This window comes from Carassius auratus, unplaced genomic scaffold (assembly GCF_003368295.1).
Source record: "Carassius auratus strain Wakin unplaced genomic scaffold, ASM336829v1 scaf_tig00215912, whole genome shotgun sequence".
Classification (NCBI taxonomy): Eukaryota; Metazoa; Chordata; class Actinopteri; order Cypriniformes; family Cyprinidae; genus Carassius; species Carassius auratus.
Window position 1 is genome coordinate 1,653,887 of NW_020528306.1, and position 14,677 is coordinate 1,668,563.

The window sequence follows — 14,677 nt, forward strand, 5'->3', positions numbered from 1 at the left end:
ACTGTTTAGTCTGCAGCGTATTGAAAAGGATCCACAGTGCCCTGCGCTTCACAGAGGCCTCAGTCAGCACCTTCCAACATCACAAAACTCACACATTTGGATAACCAGCCCTCACAATTTCCACTGGAGCAGTTATTGAGATTGGTCAATGAAATTAACTATTCATTATTTACTCTCATATTCCAAACCCTATATGCTGTCATCTTTTCAGGATTCTATAAAAAGATGTAATATTGAAGGGTGCAGGTCACACCCCTTTGTGTACTTTGCCATGATAAATGATGAGACCCATTGTGTTTCACTAAACGTTGGAGAAAATCCTCACATTCATTGGCTGCCGCCTCTGTGCACTAGTGGCATATGATGCAGTGGGGTGCGAACAGCAAAAATGTAACAATGGAACACAATTATTCTTGTGCTTTACCAGCAAAGACATCAGGAGAATTAGAACATGTATAGCTGATGAAGCAGAAAAGGTCTGAGGCAAAAACACACAAAGACCAACAAAGCTTAAATTAGTTTAAACATTGGTATGATATACACAAGGTGGAAAAATTTACCATTTCTGCCACAAAGGAAAGATAAATAATTATTTAGTAAATCATAATAACGGCAATAATGAAAGTTGAAGTTATGACGTACTAAGCAATAATTATGGCATAAAAAAAATCACAAAAAAAAGTAATTTATGAAATAATTTATATTATTATTTTTTAAAGTCTTAATTACAACATCTAATTACAAAATCTGAATTACGACAAAAACTACTGAGAAAAGGACAGTTAACCTATATCAAAGAAAGCCAAAAATGTAGAAAGTCTTTTAAAACTTAAATCTCATTATGACTTCTAACTCAAAATTATGAATAGCAAAGCATTTTTACTTTCTCACAAGTATCAGTGATAAATTATTCAGTTGAAATCTTCCACTTCCAGTGAGCTGTTAATGCAAGAATCACTGTGATCAGAACATTGAATAATTCTTTTTTTTCTTTCAATCGATGAATCATTCTTTTGGACCAGTTCAAACTCGATGACTTGAGTTAAAGGCTTTCCGGGGGAAAGATTGCCAATAGTGAATGATGATTTAAATCTCAGCATAATCCTCACACAAATCTATCACATGCTTTCATAAGACTTGGAAGTCATGGGAATTACTTTTATGATGCTTTTTGGTTTCTGTGTGTCAGTGTCAGAGCTTGACAGCCCGTGTTCCTTATGAACTTTGATTGAATTGGAAACACCTGCATGAAGATTAATAAAAATATCACATTTTTTGCTCCACAGAATAAAATCTTATGGTTTTAAAACAGCACAGGGGTGAAAATTGTAATATTTGGATAAACTATCCCTGTATGTAAACAAAGCTGACTTTATTAAAACTCAGCATTACCTTGTCAGAAAGGAGCAGCTCTCAGCATTTAAGCTGTTGAGTGTAAACTTGTTTTTGTACAGAGAGTGTGTGAGAGAGACTGAAATGTTTTTTGATTTTAAATGAGTCGTAAACAGCCGGCAGCCTATTTTATTCTGTTGTTCTCTGCATACCAAAAGAACTAGCATAGGGTCAATAAAGGCAACTGATGACAACTTAATACGGCTGCGCACAGCCCTAGTCTAGTCTTGAATAGGCCACCATGGCAGCATGAGCAAACCCTTGGCACTTTAGGACGCGAATGTTATTTTACAATGTGTTGAATCTGAATCAGATTCATTGAAAACAAATGCAAAACGAGGTTTGCTGAAAAGGAGGAGGACAGGAGCTCTTTCACAGCACTGAGGTGTCTAGGAAGGGGAGGACGAGTGAGAAACAGCATCCTTAGATGAGTCCAGACTTCTCTGGCCACTGCCTCAGATTAAAACAAAGAGGAGGAAGCCATCAGTAATTTTCCAGTTTGCTTCACTTTGCTGTTTTTAACTTGTGACGTAAGGTTGACTGACTTCAGGGCTGTAATTAGATCTGTTACGGTTTGTTGGGACCTCTGGTGCCCTCTGTTGGTGGGGTGGTGGAAGACCGTCAGAAGCCACAGCAGTGAATCTGTGTTCTCAGGCGATGCCAGAACAAGCAGCTCAGCAGCTGTGTCCTCCCAGTACCCACACTGCACCAGCAGGAACCAAGCCTCAAAGACAGCCTGATACGCCCATGGAAAATCACCATCCACCCAAACACACAAAGAAAGAACCTAACAATTATTTACTGATACATTTGGCTTATAATATAAAGAGAGCTGGAGAAACAAGAAGCCTGAATGAGTTTGGATAGAGAAAACGAGAGATTTGCACTGACAGCTGCTCAAACTAAAGAGATTCTTGAGAAAGTGAACTCTCAAGATCTGGTTTATTCTCTGATAATATCCTGAGAACATCTGCAGCTGACACTCTCACTACTCAGAATGCTTACAACGCATGCATTTTCCTAGAACTGTACACGACAGGCATGCATCAGGCCACTTTCATTTTCAGGCTAAATGAAAAACTTATTTTGTACTTATGCACATATATTATATATGCACATACATAATAAATATATTCAAGAGAGAGTGAAGAGATCTGTAGCACAAGAGGGTTCTGCTTCTTGGTGTGGACAGACACACTTTTTTCCTGGACGGTGATTTTTTGAAAAGCTACTGTATGTACTTAAGGTGAAAACCTACAGTATCACTGAATATCAGGTCATCTGTGTCCAAATACCCAACTATGTAAAGCCTGAGCTGGCTAGAAACATACAGGATTACTGTGTGGGAAATCTCTGTCTGGCGATAAGAGAGCTATGAAAAGTAGGGTGTCTCGAAGCTCATCTCACCTGACATCTTCCTCTGCCTCCTCATTCTCCGTCACGCTCTGAAGTAAACTTCTGATCCAGCTCAGATGATCCAGCTAGGCTTCCCTTGGAACCTCTGAAATGAGAAACGTAGAAATGAGACACTTTTGAAATTGATTTCCAGGTGGACGAGGTGAACTTAGCAACTAATAACAAATCTCAAGCTGAAATGAACTGGCCCTTCTCTAAGCCTTAGAAATGTTGCTGACCAAACTTGCCTCAAGAACTGTTGTCATCTGCCATACTATCATTCATATTGTTATATCATATTTCTTTTAAAACAATTCTTTTTAACCGTGTGTGCTTATGTTTAGTCCAAATTGTCATTAAATATAATAAAACAACAGTGGACCCCACCGACTATCATTATATAAAAAAAGAAAATTAAATCCAACAAAATTTTATTTTTTTAAAGGAACAGTCAAGAATCATATAATGTAAGATGTTTTCATAAAATATTATGCATCACAACTCTTTTCAACATTGATAACAATAATAAATGTTTCTTGAGGACCAAATCAGCCTAATAAAATGATTTCTGAAGGAAATTTCATGAAGTGAAAATGAAAAGACAGATTAAAGTGATTCTCAAAAATAGAACAGAATAATCTGACAATATCAAATTAAATTTTATGTCCATTTACTTTTTGGCAAATAGCTAAATCTGGGTTTGGAATGACATGAGAGTGAGCAAATAATGAGAAAATGTTCATCATTTTTTAATGAACTGTCCCTTTAAGTCATGCCACAGTCAAGAATCATGGCCTATCTTTAGCCTGAAGAGGTAAATAACTCCAGCATTCACGAGTCTCCTTTCAGAGACGAAGGTCCTGCTTCACGTCATTCATTTTATGTACAATGGCAATCGAACCAGTGCAAACAAATAATCCTAAAAAAGAGCCCCTGGCACAGCAGGCACCTGAGGTCTGCAGCTATTCTTCTGTTGTGCTGGTCATAGAATAGGTGGCATTGTGAGGATATCCTCTGGAGTTCAGGAGGTACTGAAGAGCCCCGGGACCTTTGGGAGCCAAGCCAGAGATAGATATCAGAGGACTGGACTGAGGCGGGCAGGGTGGGTACAGGAGGAAGGAGCCTGTTTGTTTGGGACTGCTCTGATGGAGGGAGGGAGATAAGGCCAAGCTTTGGAGACTTTAGATGGTGAAGATTTAGGATGAAGGATTCAAATCAATCTCTAGCCACTCACTGAGACAATAGTGAGTCAAGTTCAGTCAGAGTGAGGTAATAGTTTTCAATAAGGGGCTTGTGTCAGAGTAAAAAGTATTGTAGTTTGTTAGCCATCTGATATAATCAGACTACACTATGTCTCCCTTTACTCTAGGAAACATACACAATTTCTCTCTTATAACCATATATTTAGAAATAGCTCTTCATGCTGCTGACTGTGGCTGACATGCACATGAGAAAAACTATTTGTTTTTCATGCTAAGAAAGTATTTAAAGTATGTGAAAGTATTTAAAGTGATATATATATATATATATATATATATATATATATATATATATATATATATATATATAATTAATCATTATTAATTTGTAATAAGCAAACTGATTAAGGTTCAAATGTATGTCCAAATCATAAAGCTTGGTGATTTTTCAGGTTAAAGCCATTTATTTTTAAATGAAATCTTAAAAAGGAATAGCGTTATCTTATCATTCCCTGGTATTTATGATTTTGTAATTTCTTTTGAGTTTGCTATTTTCAGAATTATTTATTAGCAGGCTTTGCTTTCTACAAAATTTGTGTAATTCTGAGCCGTGTTGAGTTTTTTATTGCTGTTCTTCTCGCTGCTTCTCTTTTGTTTCTTTGTCATATAATAGTATTTTCTTGTCATATATTTTCATGTAAAATATATTAAACAGCTCAATAACAATAACAAAAAAAATATTCCCCAGAACTGATAGCTATGGGGTAAGGTGTGCCAGCTGTGGTAGTACATTTTCCAGGCTGGTTTATGAATATTTTTCAGCAAATGTGAATAATACACAGCAATCTAATCCAAAGTCTTTTGCTGTGCATAATTAAATGGCTTTGAACTAAAAACAAACTTAATGCCATATTTTATTTTTTATGTAAATCATTTTTATATTACAATTCAACTTACCCATTAACATGACACCATTTACACCTATAGTTTTTGAAAAAAAGGTAAATTTTACTTGATATAAACCTGAAATATTTCACTTCTACTTGACTAGAGGCCAACTTATATAAAAAATGGCACCATTTACACCACTTTCCCCTACAAATATACAGAATGGGCTATAAACTGCTAATGCACCATATCATTAGAAGATCTTCATAAATAATGTTTTGTTAAGTGAAGGTCTGAAGAGGTGCTGTACCTGATGGTTCTGTCAGTAAAGGAGTGAGTAAACAGGGCGTCACATTTGGGAAGAAGGCTCTGAGTGGTAGACGATCCTACAAATCATATATGCACAGAGATATCATAACTCCAAATTTGAAATACCACTTTTTTGTCATTTAAGAGCCACTAGTGGCACCAAACAAACTTGTCAATCATTTGAAACTCCACAGAGACTATGCATTACTATTTCTCTCTCATTTTTTCTTGCTATTTTCCTCTGTGGTACTCCATATTTTTGGAAACAATCATTATTTTTGCGATTCAGTTTGGTGCTGCTAGTGCCAGAGAAATGACACATTCACCTTCATGAAGTCAGCTTGTACCTGAGGTTTCTGTGCGGTCAGTCTCTGGAGGAAGCAGGCAGTGAAAACCTGAATGAGGGCTCTCACGGCCAGGTTCTCATCAATCTCTGTCAGCACATTCCTACACACACACACACACTCTCTCTCGCATTGTTTCTGAAATAAATTTGCTGTTGTGAGAATAAATATATACTATTGTGTTCATTAAAAAAAACAAACAAAAAAAAACACTAACACCGACATCTAAAATTTGCACATGCTTCAAATAAGACTTGAGAACATTTTAAGAGATGGATAACCATTAAGTACCCTTTGAAAGCTTCCAATAGCAGCTTAAATCAGGAAAATAGCAATAATAAAAATAATAATGGTCACATGCACAAAAATGTGTTGTCAGTGCTGCTCTGCAAATTTGATCAGTAAAATAGTTTAGCAAAAAGCTATTTTTGAAGATTCGTTTTAAAGGTAGTCTAAGGGATTAAAATAAATAAAATGCAGAGAAAATCTGATATTCACCTGTAAATCTCATTGACTGTGAGGGAGATGTGACAGTTATGGGCTGCAGCTCGAAGCTGGTGGGGAAAGAACATTGCAAAGCATTAGTAACAACACTTTTGTCATCTCCTCTTTCAACCACTAGGGGGCAATGCTGTGATAATAATAATAATAATGAAAGTGAAAGGACATACAGCCAAGTATGATGACCCATACTCAGAATTCGTGCTCTGCATTTAACCCATCCAAAGTGCACACACACAGCAGTGAACACACACACAAACACACACATACACACACACCCGGAGCAGTGGCCATTTATGCTGCGCCATCCGGGGGGCAGTTGGGGGTTCGATGCCTTGCTCAAGGGCATTTAAGTCGTGGTATTGCCGGCCAGAGACTCAAATCAACAACCTTGGGGTTAAGAGTGATACTCTCTAACCTCTAGGCCACGACTACGATAATAATAATAATCATCATCATCATCATCATCATCATCAATAATAATAATAATAATAATAATAATATGGGGCTGATGCCATCACCCACACATCCTCTCCCATAATTTCCTACTGCAAGTTTAACAGGCAAGTTTATTACCAACAAAAAGCACATTGCTTTATTATACAGCAATATCATCTGTTTTAAATTCATGTGAAAGAGATTTAAAAAATTATATCCAAGCAGCTGTATGTGCATGTCTGCTGCAGCACGTAAACACACATGATTATATTTTAAAAGAACAGGTTTCATTAATATACCCATATTTCATATGGGCAAAGAATCCCATAAAAAAAATATTTCACCCAGACCCAAAACATCCGTGCTCCAGAAAGCCCACATGTGCCCTTGCTGTCTTTGATCCTTGGAGCATTTGTCTTTGTTTGTGCTTGTGTGTGTGTAGGCTACAGGGAGAAGCCTCATTATTCTTTCCTTCATTTGGGACCATTAAAACATCTGCCCCACCCAGCCCACAGGCACCCTCATCTCCCCTCTGCACGCACACACACACACACACGATCCTCACACACCACCCCCCAATCCCCAAAGCATCTCAGATATTCCCGTAACCTCAGCTATTCAACGCTTGCCAAAAGCCGCCAATTTGCTGCTCCAATAAAAAGAGACGCATTTCAGCAACAAATATTAGATGGTACGATCCCATCAAAGAAACAGAAGACAGAGCAATAGAAACAGAAGAGAGAGAGAGAGAGAGAGAGAGAGAGAGAGATCATAGGATACCAAGTTTACCAACTCACAGCCAATGTTAAAAAAAAAAAAAAAACAATGAATGAAAATGTATGACTGCAATCACAAACCTAAATAACCAATTCAGACACAGTGTTCTTAGGGCCTGTTTACACCTGGTCACTCCATGCTTTTTTTCTGATTGGATAGCTATCCGATCGTGAAAAGACCTTATGCAAATGTCTTCTGAAATGCCTTTGAGACGGATTGAAAGCTCAAACCACTTCAGTAGGTGGTCTGGAACACATTCAGACGAAACTGGACAAGTCTAAATCCATCTGGTTGTTGAAACCACATATGTAAATTTTACTCCTCTCAAACCATTAAAAAGAGGATTTTTTCAGATTTGTATCATTATAGGGTGGTTGTGTGCACACACTGCCAACATACACTTCAGTACAAACAACTTCTAAAGTTCATGTGGCATCCGATGACCCCTTTAAAACAAATCTGTTTTGCTTATCACGTTAAGTAATTTTTTTTTACTTCAGAAGACTTTTTATGACAAGACCATTTATGTTTTGCTTGTCAGACCCAGCCCTTATTTACTTTTATAATATGAAAAAGAAGGCCCATGATATAAATAAATTCATAAATCCTTCAGAAAGTAACCTTACGCATTTACAGAACAAAGTAGTAATGAAGTACATAAAGAAATAAAGTGCTTGGAACAAGACAAGGATGAAGATCAATAATTAAAAAATAAAACAACTTTTCTTAAAGTATGAAAAAATCTCAAATAAGAGATGTCAAGTGACAAAAGCAGAGGCATAGAAAAGGGCTGTCTGCTTTTATATTTTTATGAAGGCTGAAGATTTCTCTCCCTAGTGAAAACAGATGGGCTTTCCGAACACTCATCCATACCTTCTCCTAACACTTCAGGGAGGGTCAATTACAGCATGGCTAAAACATCCTCTTTCTGGCAGAGGGATGCTGGACGATGCTGTTTATTGTTATTGGATCTAAGCTTTGAGGAAGGTGGATGAAAACAGAAATGTGAAACTAATTTCTGGTTTCCCCTTTTTGATTGTGGTTTAAACAACTTGTTCCTGTAATGTAAACACACCGCTGAGTTCAATCTCTCGAGCACAAACAAATAAGAGTTGAATGCAGCTGCATTTGGGCCTCATTTTACCTGTCTGTACTGCTTAGAATGAGACACTAAACAGACCATAACAAGCCTCAAACATCAGCTACATGACGACTGTTTGACGTCCCTAGACAGACACATAAATGAGGTCTTGATTTTTAGTTTCTTCGTGTAGGTATGAAACAGCCTCATAAAGATGTGTATGGAACAGCGGCCTGCTTCATGTCACGCTATTTGTGTCTGTTTTCAAAAACAGGCCAGCGAATCATGCAATGCCATTCATCTTCACACGCTGTGTACCATACAAACAACAGACCATCAAATTCCTTCTTTACTACCATAGTTTTACTGTCAACACAGCAGCACCAAATTAATTAGCAACCAAAGCAAATATTATGACATGTGGTACTCGTTGCCATCAAACATAACGGTGTGAACTGTTGCTAATAAACAAGATAATGTTCTGTTGCCTTAAGGTGCTGATATATTTGTTTAACATTTTTTAAGAGTTATGGCTATTATTATTTTGGTAATATGCAATATGTGGCATCAAAAAGTCTGAAAGCACTAGAGAAAATGCTTTAGTTTTGCATTTTTATGATACAACTATATTATTAGAATAAAAGTTTGAAAATTTAAGTAAAAAAATAAAATCTAATGATTTTATTCAAGTTTTTTCCCACTTTTTGCTTAAGACAAGAGAGACAGAAAGAAAGCAGGAATGAAATGGCCATTTGGACACACATTTGTTTATTTTCAGGTTTCAATTTTCATATTTTAATCACACTTTAAATGTGGTCTCTATCTTTTGGAAAAGAAGAAAATCGTTTCAAATAGTATATATAGAAGAAATCCAGTTTACCAGTGATGAGTCATTGACATGTTTGTGCAGACTCTGTGTCACTGTTTCATGGTCAGACAGCACAGATTCCAGTAAGCTCACTGCTGCCCCCTCCAGACAGGTGGGACTATAACACCACGTCCACTACAGCTTCATCCTCCAACAGTCTCTTACTGTGTAGGAGAGAAAGACTTTTCACAGTATTTTGCTTCTTGGCAATAGAGGCTCTTTAGTTGATCAACATTATTATTACATGTCATCATTAGCTAACATGCAAGATTCTGAACAGTGATTCCCAAACCTTCTGAAGAGCCTCTGAGTGGAATCGCTTTGGGGTTAATCCAGCGCGTTTTAGTATAGCCTCAGCTACACTTCCCTCCTCCTCCGAGATCAGATGACACAACATATTCTGCTCAGAACAGATACATAACATAAAACAATGCCGACAACAGCTTTTAAGCACAACACCTTCTGTTTATGGTAAAACTGTAAGCACACACCATCAAACATAAAAAACTGTGATTTATTAATTTATTTATTTTTTTGCTTTGTGTTTGATAGGACAACTATTTGCTCATCATAACTACATCCCCATGTTGCACACATATACTAAGATTAAAAAAGGACAATGGAATCTGGTGGCAAGGCCTGTCTGTTTATAAAAAAGTACAGGGGTTAAGTGTTGACAGAAAACATGTCTGCTTGCGGTGGGGCCATGTGGTTTCTTTAGGTTTACAGTATGCTAAGATGTCCTCCATGGACCCAAAGAGGCTCAATTACTACCATCTGAACAGCAAAAAAAAAAAAAAAAAAAAAAAAACACAGCAGATTACACTTAACTCTAAGCTGGGCCAATGAAACACAGCCTTTTTACATTCTCTAGTTTTTTCCCCCCTCTACCTTGAGGTGGAGAAACATCGCATCTGCCATGATGATTATTTAGACAGTACTAAACCCCATGGATGCCCAAGCTAAATCAAAACAACTTGCAATAAGCATAAAATATTGCAAATATTGACTGAGATGTTTTATGATCAAGGCATCACATGACTCTTGTAGTTTACAGATACGCCACATGATTTAAGTGTGTTCAGGTATATTTTAAACTGAAAGAGATAAATCGATTCTAAAACAGTTTTGCTTGCTGATTCATTTTTGACTCGGATGTCTTATATATATATATATATGACAGGGGTCAAACTCAATTCCTGAAGAGCTGGAACCCTGCAGAGTTTTGTTCCAACACTGCTCCAACACACACCATGTAGTTTACAAATAAACCTGAAGGACTTGATTAATTGGATCGGGTGTTTAATTAAGGGTTCAATCTAAACTCTGCAAGGCTACTGCCCTCCAGGACTTGAGTTTGACACCCCTGATCTAGGAGTCAGATCGGTCTCTAAATACTTTAGTAAAAAATATTTTTAGCATCCTCCCATTTCACACTGAAAGTCAACGTTCATGCAAGTAAAATGAATATATTGTTTGTAAACATTCCACAGTGATATTAATGTTGATTTGTAAGAAAATTTATATTTTAGTTTCATAAATTTGGACTGTTTTTGAGCAGTCATGTGTTATATGTTCAAAGTAATTCAATAAGTTCAGTGTTAATGCAGGTAATTGTCAGATTATATGTTCTTATGAATTTCATATAACGATGTACGCATGAAGATTTTGCGTTATTTTGAAATGTGAAATTTCAATGAATATCATAATTTTTAATTAATAAAAGAGTGTGGCAAAGACAAAATCTATGAAGATTTTAAATGCATTACGACAGAAGAAATTATCCCTGTCGGTTGAGGGCTACGTTTTGTGCTCAACTTTAATCCTCTCCAGAGGTAAATGTACAATACTTTAAAGGACCACACAAGTCTCCCAGAGGACTGCTTGACCCCCAGGAGCACTGAAGGAGCGGAGGGGTCATCAGCTATGGTCTGGTCTCTCTGATATGGCAAGGGAGAGTCCAGCTGGCGCTGGATCATGGAAGAATGGGCAACAGGCCCTTTAATGACAGACAAAAACGGCTCCCTGTGGCTCTGTGGAAGCATCATCATTCTTCTTTGTCTCTTCTTCTGGGCTAAACCACCTACAAGAAGAATACGACCAAGTTGGCTTTGTGAATGACAGGACCGATTGTTTATTCATGCCGAGCAACTAAAGGAACTAGGGATGTCAACGATTAATCGATGATCGATTAATTGTCGATAAGAGATGCAATCGATTAAGGCTATCGATGGTCGGTTAACCGCTTCAATGTTGGGCTGCGTGCGGCTCATGCGCACTCAACAGGTGCCAGCGGCTGTGAGTGACGGTGACGATATATAAAAGCATCATCATTCATTCACAATGTACAAATTAAGCTTTTAATGTGATTTAAACTTTAAAGTACATTAAAATAGAAACAACATAAAAGTTCTTCAACATTAAATGCAATAGAAATGTAGTTACTAATCATTTCATCAGATAACTGTTTTATATCGTGCGCTTTGCAGGGCTGCGGGACACAGTGACAGGACAGGTAGTCTATTCATTCCTACAACTTGTTAATTCATTCCTACGAATTATTAATGTGGCAATTGTCCATGTTTCATTAATTTTGTTCCCTAAATAACCCATGATTTAAGTGAAATAAGGGAACAAATTAATAAATCGAACGAATTTTTAATTCATGAAGTCTTTAATTTCCCTTCCCATGTTTACCACAGTAAGAGATGCGAAAACGGTTATTAAAAGCGAAAGATAATAAAATAAACCTGGGAAATAGACCGTAGTATACCGGTCCACTCTGCTGTTATGCCAAGGACGTTTTTGCTCATATGAAGAGGATCATCTTTTCCGTCTATATGCGAATGCGTGTTAAGTACAAGCCTAGTTTACATTATAAATAATAGTTTAACATTCAAATACATTGCGAATATGGAAACATTTCGATTTGTGCCGAATGAGACATGAGCAATAACCTCCAAATAAATCTAGCTAAAACCGCGCTCGCTCATCCTCGTGTGCACGCATGCAATGTCACGATCTAATGCGCTGTATGCCGGATTTTAAAAAATCTGACATTTTCTAGGACAGAATCCAGCAGGATCAAATTAATGTGAGCAACTGTGTTTTGGTGCAGCAGCGCCGATGTAAGTTCAATTAATGTGCAGCGCAGTCACACGCGCTCCACATTTCGGATAATTTTATACAATAATGTCAGTTGAAAACATTGCAATTGTGCTTTAAAATACAACAACGAGCACCACAAAACCATTTAAAGATGCGCGTTCAGCGTTCTCCATGCGGGATTGGAAACTGTCAACAAAGTAAAATGACCTCAAAAGTATGGCGCGCTCTCTTCATTTTATCAAATGATCTTAATCGAATCTATTCATTTTATAATCCTGCTACTAGCATTTTATTCAGACTAAAACCTCTTTAATTCAAGTGAGAAAGCGTTTTGTGTGTGTGTGTGGCTTTTGCACATCCTGTCATACCGCTGACTGCGTGCCTGCAATAGACGCATTTTGCAGTATTATGGTTAACGATTAATCGATTAATTGATCGTTAATTTAAACGACGATCGATCATGGAAATAATCGAAATTTGACATCCCTAAAAGGAACACATGACATCACTGGCGTTGAGGCTCTGGGGGGTCAGATGGAATCATCCCAGGTGAACCTTATAAGACATAGTAAGACATTGTAATACTCTGCCATCTGAGATCAGAAAGATTACATCAATAAAACACCTTTAAATCTGCTCATTGTCAAAAGCCTTTAAAGAGTATGTGTGTTGTTTTTAGTTGGATTTAGTTTGTCTGATTTATGTATTATATGTAGCTGTATGTTGATTGTACAGCACTTTGGTCTGCATGTGCAGTTGTAAAGTGCTTTATAAATAAATGGAATGAATGAATGAATTGAAGGTGCTGATCGACATGAAGGCTTTCTCATATGGGTGAGTCTTTACATGTTGACAGTAACAGTAAACAGCACTTGAAACAAACAAGGATGGAGTAAATGGAAAAAAGCACGGTCCATTAGAACACGCAACAAACATGAGAATGGAAAAATGTGGCAGAAGCAAGATGTCAGGCTGGGAGGAAAAGAAAAAAAATTACTAAAGCAAATCAATTTGCTAAAACACAACAAGAAAACAACTGAAGACACTGGGTAATTAGGTCACAGCAAGTTGGAACAAATCGTACTTCCAGATTAGTGTGATCAAACCTGAGGAATGGTGACAGGGTTCAGTAATTGTTTAATATGATAATTCAAATGGTACTTCGAACATCCAAAAAAGCATGGAATATGGTGTAATTCTGACATACAAATCAGCAGAAGACTGACCAGTCTACCAAAAGTAAAAGATAAAAACAGCAAGCTTATGGACGTTCAATAGGTCAGTCTTCCCACGTTTAATCTATCCAGTAAATGCACATGTGCCTATAATCTGAGTCCTTGCACAAAGCAAGTCCAAATGTGTTTTTTGTTCCATATCTTTCCCCAACAACCCATAAATACAAACACTACTGCAGCACTAGGGATTGCTAACCAAGCAAATAAATAATATAAGATTAAACACTGAACCCACACCTCGCTCTGACTCCACTTCCCTTTGTATAGGTCAAAAAACATCTGGGAAATGATAAGTTTACTTTAAAAGCCCTGCTTTAATTAGCGCTATGTTTTATTAGATGAAAATAAGACGAATGCACACACACGTTTGAATCTGGCAGAAATGCAAGGGGTTCTGTATTTCTTATGGTAAACCATCTGTGTGAACTCTGTAAAAAGTTGAAAGTGCAATTATTTTAGTTCTTTTTCATCACCTTTCATCTCCCAACCCTGAATACATCTCTTTAAATATAAAAGTGTACATTGGGAGTTTCTTAAACACTCATGACGGTTTGAAAACGGTATTAAGGAGGGTTCTAGAGGAGTACAGTATGACGTTTATTTAATACATTATAAAGACAAAAGGGCTTTAAAACTTATGAAACAGATTTTGTCATTCTAATGTCAATTTTAATCAAATTATTAATGTTCCCACTTCACACTTGGAATTCTAAATTTTATTGTGCATGTCAGGATATCAATTCATAATACAGCTTGGGCAATTTATTTATCTATAAAAAAACCTGAGGGTTGGTAAAGAAGTGAAATGCTGTTGGCTTTACCTTGATCCACATGTTGGCTTTTGGTTCGACAGCATTCAGCGGCTCAGCGCTGTACAGACAGCTCAAACACACAGCAGGAGTCTCTGGCTCCTCTCTGAGCATATATAAACAAGCCCACACCGCATTTATAAAATGTGAAAATGGCCACATTATTCATCTGTGACATGCATGCATTTATAATCAGGCACAAACTAGGTTAAACTCTGATATCACAGTGGGAGTCAAAATCTAATTTAAAACCTAGAGACAAAAGTTTTACAGTAAACCAAAGAACAACTGTAAACCATATGATGTAAAACAAAAATTACATTTTAATGTCAG

General features: G+C 37.0%; 1 protein-coding gene across 1 annotated transcript; it reads right to left on the bottom strand.

The window, feature by feature from the left end:
* Nucleotides 1-2,798: 2,798 nt before the first annotated feature.
* On the bottom strand, nt 2,799-14,447 carry LOC113096328 (Fanconi anemia group C protein homolog). The gene is made up of 5 exons (XM_026261682.1): nt 14,357-14,447; nt 6,026-6,081; nt 5,531-5,630; nt 5,185-5,260; nt 2,799-2,893 (listed from the first exon to the last, which is right to left on the bottom strand). The coding sequence occupies exons 1-5, from the start codon at nt 14,366-14,368 to the stop codon at nt 2,874-2,876; spliced, it is 264 nt and encodes an 87-aa protein (XP_026117467.1). The 5' UTR covers nt 14,369-14,447; the 3' UTR covers nt 2,799-2,873.
* Between the last annotated feature and the right edge of the window lie 230 nt (nt 14,448-14,677).